Source organism: Haliotis rubra, unplaced genomic scaffold (assembly GCF_003918875.1).
Source record: "Haliotis rubra isolate DU_JTF1 unplaced genomic scaffold, ASM391887v1 Scf127, whole genome shotgun sequence".
In the NCBI taxonomy this organism is placed as follows: Eukaryota; Metazoa; Mollusca; class Gastropoda; order Lepetellida; family Haliotidae; genus Haliotis; species Haliotis rubra.
Genome location: NW_025765192.1, coordinates 1,629,125 through 1,646,281, shown reverse-complemented (window position 1 = coordinate 1,646,281; position 17,157 = coordinate 1,629,125). Strand labels below are relative to the sequence as shown.

Below are 17,157 nucleotides of genomic sequence, written 5' to 3'. Positions count from 1 at the left end.
GGTCAGTAGAAGACGACCAAGGTGGCGCAGATGTAAAGTTTGCAGGTCCAGACAAAGAAGTGTTGTTGCCAGACTGGTTCATCCCAGTACGTCTTCGACTCTACTCACTTCAATATCACATCTGTTGTACTGGATCTTGACGTATCACCGTACAATGACAATATATGTGTCTATAACATCCACAAGGGCAGCTAGGCCACGTGACCTTCTGTTCTTTATATATCTTATACAGTGAGGAATGACGACAGTCATTTAGCGTTTCAGTAAGCATTGTTGTATTTGATGATTTAATCAATCTTTATAGTCAGGGTTAGCTGACTTCTCATGAAGCCACCAACATTCACAAATGAAATGTATATCTGGAAGATAACTATGTGCAATGGCTGTTATGTAATTGATTTAGTAATTTGGCAACAAATTTATGTCATGTTATAAGTCAAGACATACCTGTGTATGTTTTGACATAACTTGTATATGACGATATTTGATAACTTGTATATGACGATATTAAATAACTTGTATATGACGATATTAAATAACTTGTATATGACGATATTAAATAACTTGTATATGACGATATTAAATAACTTGTATATGACGATATTAAATAACTTGTATATGACGATATTAAATAACTTGTATATGACGTTATTAAATAACTGGTATATGACGATATTAAATAACTTGTATATGACGATATTAGATAACTCATATATGACGATATTTGATAACTTGTATATGACGATATTAAATAACTTGTATATGACGATATTAAATAACTTGTATATGACGATATTTGATCCCTTGTATATGACGTTATTAAAAAACTTGTATATGACGTTATTAAATAACTTGTATATCACGATATTAAATAACTTGTATATGACGATATTAAATAACTTGTATATGACGATATTAAATAACTTGTATATGACGATATTAAATAACTTGTATATGACGATATTAAATAACTTGTATATGACGATATTAAATAACTTGTATATGACGATATTAAATAACTTGTATATGACGATATTAAATAACTTGTATATGACGATATTAAACAACTTGTATATGACGATATTAAATAACTTGTATATGACGATATCAAATAACTTGTATATGACGATATTAAATAACTTGTATATGACGATATTAAATAACTTGTATATGACGATATTAAATAACTTGTATATGACGATATTAAATAACTTGTATATGACGATATTAAATAACTTGTATATGACGATATTAAATAACTTGTATATGACGATATTAAATAACTTGTATATGACGATATTCAATAACTTGTATATGACGATATTAAATAACTTGTATATGACGATATTAAATAACTTGTATATGACGTTATTAAATAACTTGTATATGACGATATCAAATAACTTGTATATGACGATATTAAATAACTTGTATATGACGATATTAAATAACTTGTATATGACGATATTAAATAACTTGTATATGACGATATTAAATAATATGACGATATTAAATAACTTGTATATGACGATATTAATAAATACGATGTAATGACGATATTAATAATAATGACGATATATGACGATATTAAATAACTTGTATATGACGATATTAAATAACTTGTATATGACGATATTTGATAACTTGTATATGACGATATTAAATAACGATATTGTATATGACGATATTAAATAACTTGTATAAATGACTTGTATATGACGATATAAATACCTTGTATATGACGATATTAAATAACTTGTATATGACTATAATATATGACGATATTAAATAACTTGTATATGACGATATTAAATAACTTGTATATGACGATATTAAATAACTTGTATATGATATTAAATACTTCTATATAGCGATATTAAATAACTTGTATATGACGATATTAAATAACTTGTATATGACGATATTAAATTACTTCTATATGACGATATTAAATAACTTGTATATGACGATATTAAATAACTTGTATATGACGATATTAAATAACTTCTGTATGACGATGTTAAATGCACAACAGAAAAAGGGGTATTGTTATGAATCTACACTTTAATAATGAAGAAAGAAAACAATTGTTCGGACTTGGGAGTCAACATGACATGTTATGAGTAAAAATATTACTCTTGAATAACACATTGATTCACTAGTTCCGCAGCAGGACAGGGTGTCTTTGAAAGATTCAAAGCTCTTTCACGTCATTAATCTTGTGACTTAAATACCAAACAATAAAGTAAGTACAGGTTTCGATTGTTCCAGTGCTGACGTCACAATCTATATGTCCATTCATGACCATATATCGGTATCAATGCTCTCTCTTTTTTCTCCATGTTGGTTCCTTACTGATGCATTTTAACACATATTTCGCAAAAAATATATATTTGTTCAGACTAAACAGACTTTTGATTCATGCATTTAAACCATCCCTTGACGTCTTCTTATAGTTAGGGTTACAATGTTAATCGATGGAAGTATTATCAGGAAAAGCGACATGGCTTTACTGTTACTGTTCCTGTTCATATGAATATATCCCCGTGCGTCTTAAGACGGCTGCTAGGAAAGCTAATGTCCATCTGCCTGACCTTAAGGGCGCAACAACTGGACTGAATGTGAAATGTCGATACCCCAAAGATTCACTGGTGGTACACTTGTTGGAGGTTTTAATCATCACTTCATTGTTCGGCTTTGAGTTGATATTCTTTTTTCATCATATATTTTGCTGTTGCTGAGTCATAAACAACTATTACAATTATATGTGTGCACACTCTTACCTTAAAGCATCAATAAAAACAGCAAAAGAGCATGGCTACCAGGCAACACAAAAGCAAATATTTTCCCACTGACGTATGTAGTAAGGTTATAAGGTTATAAAATTAACTGGGTCATCAACAACTATTACAACACACACTTACCTTAAAGCAGCAAGAAAAATAAAGGAAAGACGCAGCTTAACCAGCTCCTTATCCGAGCACAGGAAACTAAACAGACCAACCCCAGTTCCGCACAAAATACCTTTGTCACATTGAGCATAAGTCATCCTGTTAAATCGCACAATAGATATTGAACAGCATGGTCAGTTGCAATAACTGGATATTTAAAAATACACAAACAACTTACACCAAATCATCCAATCACAGTTGTCAGATGATTCAGTCCTCACGGATGCCTCGTGTTAAATGACTGTTTCTGACTGGGTGTGGTAGATCATCTGAGATACAATTATTATCTTCGTAAACGCCCTACAAGCAGTCTTATCTCACACGACATTTGAGCCTATTTGTCGAGGGGGCAGGGTACACTGCAACACAGAGGGTACATCAGACGCTTCATGATACTGCTACAATGTTCACTGAACTGCAATCATATCATGGCGTCGTCAACTAATGCATCAGTTGCATCGCTTTCCTACTGAAACAGTTGAGGCGTCTTTTCAATTTCAATTAATTTCAACCCTGTGAATAGATTATTACATACAACTCATTCATTCGTTTATGTCCAACACTATGAACATTTTAATACATGTAATGCTTCATTTTAAGAGCTCAAACTCAAAACATTTGACACATAAACGCTCAGTTGCATATGCTGATTACAGTTCTTAACGGTGATGTCAACTGTGGACATAGAATCCAGCTAGTCCAAACCTGGATCGCTAAAGAATCTGTATCGAAACGTCACACTCATGAAATATAAGAAGTTGTTATACATAAAGCTTGTCAATATTGTCTAAAGTGCCATACAAAGAAGTTTCCAAACCTGATTCCAAACACGCAGGATCACATGGAAATGCTTAATTTCATGCAGCTTTGTAATGCAGTCTTCCTTATCTTTCAAAGTCACAAGTAACGTCCACTGACAGATAAATATGATCTTCTAGTAGATATTTCAATAGGTCAGTCATCGATAACAGGAGCCCTTCAGCATCACCGTAGGCCATAGTCCCTTTATGTTCTGAGAAACATGTTAATGCCAAGTACGAATTATCACAGGTACTTATCACAGGTGCGAATTATCAGTAATGAACATACATGACAGATTCGCTATAGTATTATTTATGTTTAATTATTAGCCTGATTTCGTTAATAAATTTATGTAATAAATATACGTTTGTCCGACATTGACAAATGGTATGTACCGTTGCTGTACATTTTCATTGCGGTCACATTCTTGAACGCAATCTTTAGACACGAATCAAATGTGTACATCACTCCAGCGCTGAGAAATCTCGACACAGGCACTCTTGTCGTACAACTGTATCTCAGGTCCCCATAATCTGTAGCGTTAATGCCTAAATTAGATCTTATAACACCCGTGACAAATACATCATCCATAGGGATAAAGCGTGTCACTGAGGACGCATGGTAAAGCTTGAACAAAACGTCTTTGGATACAATAAAGCCAAGTCCTTGACAAAAATCGGGCCAAGTTTTAAACGGATATTGGGCTGTTGAAACGTACCATTTCACTGTAGGATCCCTCCATGGGACTAACCCGTGAGCTATTGAGCCTAGGAGCTGATTAGTAGGTTCCTTCAGCTGAGTGAGATACTTGACAATCATATATGGGTTCATAAACATGTCATCATCCATCTTCAACACAAAGGCTGCTTCAGGACAATGGTTCAGCATCCAGTGATAACCCATAATGTGTTTTATACTCAGATTTCTATACACATCAATGAAATTACCTTGAATCATGTCTTTGAATTCGTTAGCTTCTCTTACGACACTGGTTTGAAGTGTTTCATTATTTGAAACGCCGACGGTAAACACAAGAACGACTGTTTTATTCCACGCTTTACGAACGCTTCCAAAGGTTTCTCGGATTCGACGTCGATAATTGAAATGACCCAAGGCTGAGTGAACAATCGTTAGTAGATACACGTGACCTATCTGACAGAGGTTAGAGTTCAAGGTGAACTGATACTGATGCAGATTTACAAGAGGATGCCTCTCTTCACCTTCCTTTAATAGAGAATAGTTGAACAATCCAGTTATCTGTTCAAAAGCGGGATGTTTGAGTGGAAGGATTTCACTGGAGACAATGTCGATGGCCTTTGGCTTGTCATGTCTATCCCCGAGGACCCTGCCCAGGTGGCGTGTACCGTGGTCCTGTAGGCCTGGGACTGGAGATGGGAACCCGACAAGGTACAGGTAGAGTGACACCACGACGTTCACGGCTACAAACAAGAGGAACACTCGCCTCCGGGTCCTCCTCTTGCAAATGGATGTAACCCTGCCAATAACATCTGGAAGAAAATCAATGGCAACATGTCAGAATGAAAGAAACACAGCAATAACTCCCACCTGAAATAGATTCTGCTGTTGATAGTTTACCATACTTTATTGAAGAAATACATTTTTCTCTATCAACATGTATACTGTTAAAAGCATAGTTTGCCCCAGAACCATCTTACTTAAAGCAAGATGTCGCTTGTTTTGGGTACAATGTGTGAAGCCAATTGATGATGTTCCAAGCCGTGGTATTCCTGGAATATTACTAAATAATAATAAATAATAATAATTCATCTAAACTGAACGCCAAAAGAAATGTTACACCACTGAACATTAAGATATCCTAAACTGTTATATGGCTAGAAGACTTTGGTTTTAACAACCAATCATGTAACTCTATTGAGTCAAAACATCAGACTGAGGAATTCATTGATAATTAACATATCGACATGTTTGTTTAGGTGGGGTCCATTGTCCTATTTTCAATCATGGACAAATTCAAATCAAAAGTGTAAAAACAGTTAAAAATGGGTCCAAATGATATTGTTTATGATGATAATGCATGCACATTCACAAAGAGTGATAAAGTTGGGTTTTGGATATGAGAGAATGGTTGTTTACCGTAAAAAGGGACCCAATGCTGAAATTGGATATTTGTCTCTTTAAAACACATTCCAACCACTTGAGGTTTAATTTTTGGATCATCTTGACTTTCGACTGTTTTAGGAAGAGTCGTCAAACGAGAAAAGATTAATTTTGCCTATTTCTGTCCTTGTATAAGGAAGCATAACGCCAAAACGTACCCATTGTAACTTCACCTTGCATGAAATGCGCGTGAAAACTGTTGGAAACGGGTATATAAGGCCCCTAGATTTATCATTTCACACCATACATTCACTACAATGCCGAGATTAACAGCAGAAATGCGGGAGAGGGCCATTGGAATGCTTCAGACTAGGTCGACTGATCGGGAAGTGGTTGTAACTGGTGGCCTCCCGCTTCTGGGTCTGCCTCTAGTTGTGCCAGTATTCTGGAATCGCTGACGCAGCCTTAGAATGGTGAGGCGATGACACCCGAATACAGCAGCCACTTCCCGATCAGTCGACCCAGTCTGCAGCATTCCAATGGACCTCTCCCGCTCTACAGGTTCACATACACAAACTGCTAAGATAGACAGCTACAGTTTAGTAGATACTAGAGGTCCACATATACAAGCTGCTAAGATAGACTGCTCCAGTTAAGTAGATACTCCAGGTTCACATACACAAGCTGCTAAGATAGACTGCTAGAGTTTGGTAGATACTCCAGGTTCATATACACAAGCTGCTAAGATAGACTGCTAGAGGCTGGTACATACCAGAGGATCACATACACAAGCTGATAAGATAGACTGCTGGAGGTTGGTAGATGCTACAAGTCCACATGTACACGCTGCCAAGATAGACTGCTAGGGTTTGGTAACACATATACAAGCTGATAAGATAGACTGCTAGAGGTTGGTAGATCCTACACGTCCACATATACAAGCTGCCAAGATAGACTGTTAGGGTTTGGTTCCACATATACAAGCTGCCAAGATAGACTGCTAGGGTTTGGTAACACATATACAAGCTGATAAGATAGACTGCTAGAGGTTGGTAGATCCTACAAGTCCACATATACAAGCTGCCAAGATAGACTGCTAGGGTTTGGTAACACATATACTAGCTGATAAGATAGATTGCTAGAGTTTGGTAGATACACCAGGTTCACATAAACAAGCTGCTAAGATAGACTGCTAGGGGCTGGTACATACAAGAGGATCACATACACAAGCTGATAAGATAGACTGCTAGAGGTTGGTAGATACTACAAGTACACATATACACGCTGCCAAGATAGACTGCTAGGGTTTGGTAACACATATACATGCTGCCAAGATAGACTGCTAGGGTTTGGTAACACATATACAAGCTGCTAAGTTGCTAAGATAGACTGCTAGAGTTTGGTAGATACTACAGGTTCACATACACAAGTTGCTAAGACAGACTGCTAGAGGTTGGTAGATACTACAAGCCCACATATACAAGCTGATAAGATAGACTGCTAGGGTTTGGTAACACATATACAAGCTGCCAAGATAGACTGCTAGGGTTTGGTAACACATATACAAGCTGCTAAGTTGCTAAGATAGACTGCTAGAGTTTGGTAGATACTACAGGTTCACATACACAAGCTGCTTAGATAGACTGCTAGAGTGTGGTAGATCCTACAGGTTCACATACACAAGTTGCTAAGATAGACTGCTAGAGTGTGGTAGATCCTACAGGTTCACATACACAAGCTGCTTAGATAGACTGCTAGAGTGTGGTAGATCCTACAGGTTCACATACACAAGTTGCTAAGATAGACTGCTAGAGGTTGGTAGATACTACAGATACACACCTGGCCAGTTCGTTCAACACCAAATGGTCACTACGTTTCAAACAAAACCATCATATCGATTGAAGACATACATATGTAAATAACAAAACCAACAAACCTGCGACTTGAGAGAACATGTCTCCTACCTCCCTTCAGTTCCTGGAACGAAATTTTATTGAACTTTTCATCAGTGTACAGTTAAATGTATACTGCAAGCTGCGCCACTAACACGTCAATATACGTGCTGTGTCACCTACATTGTCGATTAGCGACTATTGTTTCATTGTCAACAGTCGGGCCTCGGGCTTTGTAGTTGTCAGAAAATCTTTAAACGCAGTAGGGTCGAATACAAGCCATACCAAGTACTGTTTGTCTGCTGATGGCGTGTCGTAGTGCTGTTGCTACCTTTGACGTCACCGTCACAAATCTGTTCCGGGTGTGAATCTGGCGGATGTAGCGGTCTTGGGCCTGTGTCGTGGCTCTTGGTCTTCCCTATCCTGGGCGGTCTTGGGTCTGGCCTATTTGCTGGTAGCGATTTATCAATTTGCTGATGGTGGCCTGGCTGCAGGTGGTTCTTGCCTGCTGATGTTGTGAAGCCCCAACCTTGGCTTATATGTTTATATAAATTAACAGGGGATGGGTGAGTATGATTTTAGGCCGCACTTAGCAATGTTCCAGCAATATCACGGCTAGAGACACCAAACAATTGGGTCACACATTTTACCCATGTGGGTAATCGAACCCGTATCTTCGGTAAACGCCTTAACCACAAGGCTAATCCAAAGCCCCACAATTCACATTTTCATATTCATGGATGAATGAATGTATGAATACTCTTTCCAAAATATTCTACACTATTTAAAGATATTGTAATCAACGTTTAGAGAACATTTGTAACACGATAAACTGATCAAACTAAGGGGATCAGTAATATTTGGGGAATCTCTGTAAAATTGTGAGCTTAGATATCAAAGAAAGAGATATAATCTTTTTATTCAGGATTTTACCACGCCTATTTCCCTTACATCTGTTATATTTGGGGTTGCACTTCCTCAATACATTCGTCACCACTCGCCCCTTTTCCGTTACCTCCATTCGGCGAGTTAGTCACGAATGCTTGCAAACGTCCGTACGCACAGTATGTATTCATTGAAGCGCCTTAAAATATAAACAAGGGTAGTAGCCAACCACATCCGACTGACTGAAGCCCACACAAGAGGATTGTCGACACTTATTTCACAAATTATTTGCAAGGTGAGGTGAGGTGATATGGGGTTTAACGTCGTTCTTGAGAATATTTCGCTCATATGACGACGTGCATGCGTGTGTATGTGTATGTGTGGCTGCTTGTACTAGCCCAGGCTGAAACTGGTTTTATAGTGCTAGCCCACTGAGATACCACGCCGCAGTGAAGCATGAATACCCAACTCAGACACATTATACTGACTCCGAGCCGACCAGTCCTTGTTGTACCCATTAATGCCGAGCGCCAGGCAGGGACCAACAAGTACCATATTTTAACGTCTTGTGGTATGACGCGGTCGGGGATCGAACCCGCGACCTTCCGCTCTCCGGGAGGACGCTCTAACCACTACACCACGGTGGCGGTCAAATGACCAATGAACATAGCTGTAGCAAATGAGGAGCAGCGTGACCATGTGGGTAATCTGAAGTAATTTCTTTACTTCATAGTTAATTCAGAAACCGAGTTTTCTATAAATCTCTTATTTAAACACATTCTGTGTTTTTACTGATCAAAAGCGTTAATGATACACTTTCAATTCAACACAATTTTACACGCACACTTGTACTATTTCATTGCATAATTTCGAATTGCAGAATCGGAAAATCCATTCCGTTTTGTAGCACCCATTTGCTTTTCGTGGAATTTAGCGAATGGCCGACTGATTTCCTAGAATCGGTTCGAGCGGCGTGTTCAGTAACAATACCGCGAGTGCTGGGCGCTGAGCGTACGGTACATGGTATACCGCCTTAGTAATCACTGTGTGAACCCACACGCGCTCATAGACGCTGGCCCGGCAGTGGCACTACACAGGGTCATTTTTCCTTTGTCCGTCACTAGCACTCCATTTCCCAACATGGTTAAACATGACAAAGACCTTTGATATGAAATGTCATATACATGTACTGGAGATGAGAGTTCCATATTTGCGCTGCCAGTACTCTAACAGATGCAAGTCTCTAATAGACGGAGGTATGGTCATCGCGATGCTCTTGAAATCAGCTTCACACCCAAATCATCTCACGTCCTTCTCACCAAATTTCTTAATTTACTCAGGTGCCTCCAACGTTGCCTTTTTAAAGGATTTCTTGTTATTCTAGTAGTGGTAAAGAAGGTTGAATCCTTACATTAAAACATGCTATTGTGATTTTGCATATCGACATAAAATGTTTTTATTTCTTTGTAAACTAATTATTAATACACACATCCTCAGCATACAATAACATTCGTCTATATCTTTAACTATACCTCTTACATTTGAAACATCTATTATGGATTGAAGTTCTGAAATAAGATTTGTAAATGACAACGGGCTGACAATTTAGTATTATAGCCAATGATCAGTAATAGTGGTGTTAGATATTCCGATACATTTCCCAGTACTGAAAATAATTTACCACGAAGACCTTTGTTTATTATTAAATACCAAGATATACCAAAAGGGTTTCACTGTAAAAACAATCGTCCATTACATTTAGATAAATACTTCTGTACAAAACATATGAATAAATCAGTTGTACAAAACCATTTCCTAAACGCTGTTTGGGCCTCAGATATACTGTTAAATATTTCAGGAAAACGCCCATTTTGGGCACAACAGAGACGTAACTAACGGCCCCCAAAAAAACACCAGTGACATGCCTCTGTAATTATTTACACAGTCTGGGCACACTGTGTGAAGCCCATTTCTGGAATATTGCGTAAAACCATATTATTCATGTGACAGATTCGGTTCATGTTATAGGCCCACAGGTACCGTTACCATGTAGCACCTTCAATATATAAAATTATGTCAACACAGCGAAACATTACTAGAGAACAGAATGCTATTATTTGGTAACACCAGTCGTTGATCCCAACCAGTACCCATGTTACTTCTTTAAGTAGCATTTAGAAGCTGGTATGGTGAAGAGGAACACTTTCAAAGGATAGACAACATATTTATTGCAATAGATGCGACGTTTCGATATAGATGCTAACATCGTTATCAAACAAGTAATCATGGTGCAAACGATCATTCTAGAAATATACAACATCAATGCCAGAAAATAACTAATATCGATTTTCAGATGACGAGAAAAGCACAAGAGCTGTAAAACTGTTTGGATCAATCAGCCGCGACAACAGGTGTTCACATATAGTTGAAAGAATATAAATACGCAGAAACCGTTAGCTCTTTGAAGTCATGTCCACCGGCTGGGACATTGTAACCGACCCATGTGTAAAATGTACGTAAATGTTTGGTGCATCAATACCGAGTATTGATAGTTGGGGCGGTTTCCCTAGACATAAGGGATTCCAATTAAACACACGGAGTTGTTTACGAAAGCTTGTAAGTAATTAGGCAGCAGGGAATATTTCCTAAACATTTTTCATTTGTGTTTAGATGGTAATGGACAGAGCACAGTTTATTTCCATCATTATATTGTGACTAGTTTGAGAATATATACTAGTATCTTCATGGCAATCCCTTTTCCACGTTATACGATGTTTGGAAATCTGTGTTCTTTCGAAAAGTATCAGAGCATCGTTGTGTGTTGTTATTGAGCTTCATATGACATTTGTATTCGTTAATCATATGCCTATGTCCTTATATTAAGCATATTGTTTAAAATAGCCCAGTACCTCAATAAAGTCAATGTCATGTCGACCATGTTTTTCATTGACCTATTTTTACAGATCACATATACTCTAGGGGGGTACAAATACATAAATCACTAACTGGCATCGCTATAAATGAAACCTCGTCATTAAAACTACTCACTTCGATCTTTAATCAACTTAAATCGACCTTTTTGACAACAGTGCACAATTCTCACCCGCGAACGAAATTTCAACTAATAAGACGTCATATGAGGAATAGATATGAGGGCCGATGCAGAATTCATCTACAATTCAGGGGGGTAAATTATCTTGTTTACAGGTTTGTATAAACCGGAAATCGTGACAACTGTTGTGGAAAATGAAAGCTATATATTCTCACAATTTTCTGTCATATAATTTTGTCTCCTGCTTTGCCTAGTTTCCGAGTTACAACTTGTCTTCATAGACGATTCTGTCAAAATCGCTTGGTGTCGTTAGGCCTTATTTGTATAATGACTTATCCAAATTGATCCCATTTCTGTGTTTTTTTACCTCGATATTTAATCATGTCATGTAAAAATATGACGTCTATTACGTATGATATTAAAAATTGACATTTGATTTATTTGAATCCGTAAACTAAACAACCCTATTTTGCCATTGCTAGAAGAATCTGAAAATTTACTTAGGTAAATAGGTACATACAGTTTTAGCACACAGAAAATGCTTATATGTATTTCTTATGCAACAATGAAGTTCTGTTCGTATTCTGAAAACAGTGTCGGCCCATAAGTTTTCACATGCAATTAAAATTGCATGCAATACAGAATTAATACTCCCTCGTTGTAACCCGTGTTAGGTGGTATAAACCTACACGTGTTATTTGTCATCATTCACTTGATGGTCAGTTAATGAATTTATAACAGGTATAATTAGTGGTAACACCACTTAGACTACCCGACAAAGGTTCCCATTTGGCATTTCTTGTGTCTGTAGTAAATATTCAACATTATAAACATCGATCAAAGGATTAACCGATAACACGCTGATTGGTTAATTACTTTTATCTTACACAGCGGATTTGTCAAAAGGTAGTGTTTATGTATGTAGATTTCCTAATCTATACTGAATACACTCTGTCGTGTCTGTGTCTGCGTAAAAACAAGGTCCTTCCTTCAAAGGATTAACCGCCAATACAGTGATTGATTGCTCATTATTGGCTAACTAAATTACCGTTTTTAAAGAATGGCGGACATTATGCAATCAGTTGCGAGGTGTGCTATCTTGGGTGACCAATGAGACCTATACACCAATGTGACATACCTGAAACGATATATCACTTTTTCGTATACTAGACTGTTAAAAGACACATTACTTGGAACAGCTGCAGATGAATGGCATATCACTCGTTTTTGTGGATATTGATGGATACATTCCTCGAACAAGGTAATAGCCTGACATTGTTCTTATAACTTTAATCTGTTTTGATTTTAATATTTGCATTTTGTTTTTATTCATTTGTCGTAGCATTCAACAGAATTGTTGTTTTCGCCATGAAGTGTAATGAGACATACATTAGGGCGTGTGTGCGAATTATGATAAACATTGGCAAACTATATTATATCAAATGTCTAGATATTACAGTCATGTTATAAATGCACTATAAGTATCAGCAGATCGTCTGATTTTTATTTAGTTTCAAAATGCATACAAGTATGATTATAAGACCAAATATAAAGACGTACATTGACTAGTAACTACATACTGGTGGTGACGTTAACCATGTGAATGTAGCAAGAAATTTATTGCACAGTATTGTCACTTCGACCCCCCACCTCGCTTCCGTGGAAGAAATCGTTGTGTTATAAGTTGTGTCACGCAAAATGCTTTTGGTTATGATTCAAATACATATTTAACTACGAGTAGAAAGTAGTTTTGATTTTCTAACTTGATGAAAACAAACCATAATCTCATTAATTCTAACAGACTTTAGCCCGTGACTTTACGATTTTCAAAAATGGCAGCGCCCTGTCGAGAACATCCGTCAGTCTGAGTATAAATGCTATTTAGGTTTGTTTTCACCGAGTTACAAAATCAAAACTACTTTCTACTGGTAGTAAAATATGTATTTGATTGATGGCCAATAGGATTGTGCATGACATAGCGTATAACATAACAATTTCTCTCGTGGAAGCGAGGTGGGTGTCAATATAATACTACTTACAGTATTATTGTTACTTCGACCACAACCTCGCTTCTGAGGCAGAAATCGTTATGTTACAAGTTGTGTCATGGAAAATCTTTATGGTCATCAATCATATACATATTTTACTACGACTAGTAAGTAGTTTTGATTCTTTAACTTCCGTGAAGCGATCTGAACACAAGTAAGATATCGTTTCAGGCTTCCACAACGCTCGCTTCGCACTCACAAACATAACCCATTTTGCACAAACTGCGGGGTCCTGTGGAAATCTGTGCATGGCGACACCATCGCCCGACTTCTAGAGGCAAATGACGACAACGCAACGATTTGGCATGTCTTCGTTGATGTCGAGAAATCATCAGAATGACGAGCTTGCTACACACTTTCTATACAACTAACTGAAAATCGTTCCTCATATGACGTCACTGCAGTGCTCTGGCGACAGAGGTACGTAACCTGTCTGTGGTTTCGTTTGCGGGCGAGAGTGAAGCAGGCGACTTTTGGCAACTTTTAATCGCTCGGTACTAATTAACCACAAGTTTTTAAAGAATGAATTTGGTGTTCCGCATAAGACTGACCACAAATCTTTCATATATGATATTTAAAAGAGTGAAAAAAACCAAGTTTATTTGTTCTTCAATAATTCATCGTTCTAAGAAATCATACAAAACATCTATCAAATCATATCCACTTCCTTCAACAAACCGATCATAAGTCCACGACAGCTGGCTGTCTATATATACGTAAGGTCAGTAGAAGACGACCAAGGTGGCGCAGATGTAAAGTTTGCAGGTCCAGACAAAGAAGTGTTGTTGCCAGACTGGTTCATCCCAGTACGTCTTCGACTCTACTCACTTCAATATCACATCTGTTGTACTGGATCTTGACGTATCACCGTACAATGACAATATATGTGTCTATAACATCCACAAGGGCAGCTAGGCCACGTGACCTTCTGTTCTTTATATATCTTATACAGTGAGGAATGACGACAGTCATTTAGCGTTTCAGTAAGCATTGTTGTATTTGATGATTTAATCAATCTTTATAGTCAGGGTTAGCTGACTTCTCATGAAGCCACCAACATTCACAAAAGAAATGTATATCTGGAAGATATCTGTCTATAAAGTGCAATGGCTGTACTGTTATGTAATTGATTTAGTAATTTGGCAACAAATTTATGTCATGTTATAAGTCAAGACATACCTGTGTATGTTTTGCCATATGCCTCGTTCCCTTTTTGTTTTGACATAACTTGTTTATGACGATATTTGATAACTTGTATATGACGATGTTAAATAACTTGTATATGACGATATTTGATAACTTGTATATGACGATATTAAATAACTTGTATATGACGATGAAAATATATCACAATATACAGGACGAGAAGGATTGAAATAGTACACAGGATTGTACGGCGACATCACCAGTGCCGTTTTAGTGAGAATATACTGTGCCCTAACAAGATCACTGAAACTTCAAATCTGCAGGTTTGTAGTGGTCTCGCCAATGATCACAGCCCATTGGCGGATCCAGAGGAAGGGGTGTGTGTGTGTGTGTCAGGAGTTCGATCCCCCCTTCCCCTTTTGAAAATGACTTAAGTCCACATTGAAGATTTTTTGAAACACACACCCCATCCCCCTTTCAAAATTCCTGGATCCGCCCATGCAGCTGCAGGTTGACAATGAACCAGGTCATTTAAAAACGATTGAAATAGGATAAATTCTGGCTGATGACCAGGACTACATGCTAGGTGTTGTATTGAGTAGATTACAGGTTCTGAACTGTGTGTTGGGAGTGACCATGTACCTGCTTAAAACGTTCTCGGTACATAACGACGTTCGGATTAACGAATCGGGTTTAATAATGCCCCTTTAGCTCACACGCATTTCCAAATATATGACTGTTATAAAAACTAGGTATTTGGTTGTTCCGACATCATGTTAATCGTCACTGTGACCCGCTTGTCTCGAACAACGAACAAGTCGACATACAATTATCCCAGGCCTTCGAGTTAACTAGGTTAACCGGTTAACGAGTTAATGGTTCCCTGAGTGACAGATCACAAGTTTCTTTGTATTCAGGGGCCTTTGAGATGTAACACGCAGAAAGTATACCGCTATATCACCTTTCTTATATATGAATAGATTGTTATACCGCTATATCACCTTTCTTATATATGAATAAATTGTTATTGGTAAAACGTATAATGTGTTGAAGCGTTTACGATTCCCTCTTCAGTACCCTTTGAGGAGAAAGAGACAGAAAATATATGAATATCTCACCTTCAATATATCTCACTGGTGAAACGTATTCCGACTTTTGTTAAAGCGCTTTAACTTCCATCAAGAGGGGTGGTGGGGTAGCCTAGTGGCTAAAGTATTCACTCGTCTCGCCGAAGACCCGGGTTCGAGTCCCCACAATGTGTGAAGCCCATGTTTTGTGTTCCCCGCCGTGATATTACTGGAATATTGCTAAAAGTGGCGTAAAACTTAAACACGCTCACACTCACTCCATCACGAGATCGACAACAGTTTCAAGTCTATTCCCCGCCGGAAATTTCCAGATCACGTATATAACAACAAACCTCGAGTTTCCTTGCCCTAACGGTGATGTCCCCCATCTTGTATATACCTACACTTCAATACCCCCGTCGCATCCCCGTCCTGATGGTTGTTCTAGGTGCGACGTCAGGAACGTCAGGAATGTTTTGTGATTAGTCGTCTATGTGAGACACAGTATAATACTAGTTGACAGTCTCTACCTGGGCGTCCGTGCTTCATTGTAAGGTGTACAATAGCTAGTGTAGGATATGGGAAGTACAGATGTAGACTTAGATGTCGTCTATCGTTCTTCGATGTTGTAAAGTGTACAGGTGTATATTGACCCGTGAATATCCGGGGTAGAATAGGTCTTCAGCAGCCCATGCTTGCCACAAAAGGCGACTGTGCTTGTCGTAAGAGGCGACTAACGGGATCGGGTGGTCAGGCTCGCTGACTTGGTTGACACATGTCATCGGTTCCCAATTGTGCAGATCGATGCTAATGCTGTTGATCACTGGATTGTCTGGTCCAGACTCGATTTTTTACAGACCGCCGCCATATAGCTGGAATATTGCTGAGTGCGGCGTAAAACTAAACTCACTCACTCACAGGTGTTTATTGGGTTAAATTTCTTGTATCTCCTGTATGTCAAGTCCAGCATGTTAAATTAAAGTTCCCCAACACTGTATTGCGATAAGGCGATGCGTCAGTGAAGGAGGTGGCCTTCAAAATCTAGAAATTGAAACTGCGAAGATATTTTTCCTATAATGCAGCTCAAACTGCATTGCCTGGTTAAAAGCATATGACAGTTTTTGTGCACGGCTCCACGAAAAATGCCGATACCTGCTTTTATTGTCACAGAATGTGCATATTTCTCTCATTTTCGATCACCTTTAAGCATGTGGCTGTATGTTGGTTTCACGATAC

General features: G+C 37.9%; 1 protein-coding gene across 1 annotated transcript; it reads right to left on the bottom strand.

Moving 5' to 3' along the window:
* Positions 1-3,496: 3,496 nt before the first annotated feature.
* LOC124266641 (beta-1,3-galactosyltransferase 5-like) lies at positions 3,497-7,859 on the bottom strand. Its single transcript, XM_046701442.1, has 2 exons — positions 7,768-7,859; positions 3,497-5,260 (listed from the first exon to the last, which is right to left on the bottom strand). The coding sequence occupies exons 1-2, from the start codon at positions 7,784-7,786 to the stop codon at positions 4,101-4,103; spliced, it is 1,179 nt and encodes a 392-aa protein (XP_046557398.1). The 5' UTR covers positions 7,787-7,859; the 3' UTR covers positions 3,497-4,100.
* Between the last annotated feature and the right edge of the window lie 9,298 nt (positions 7,860-17,157).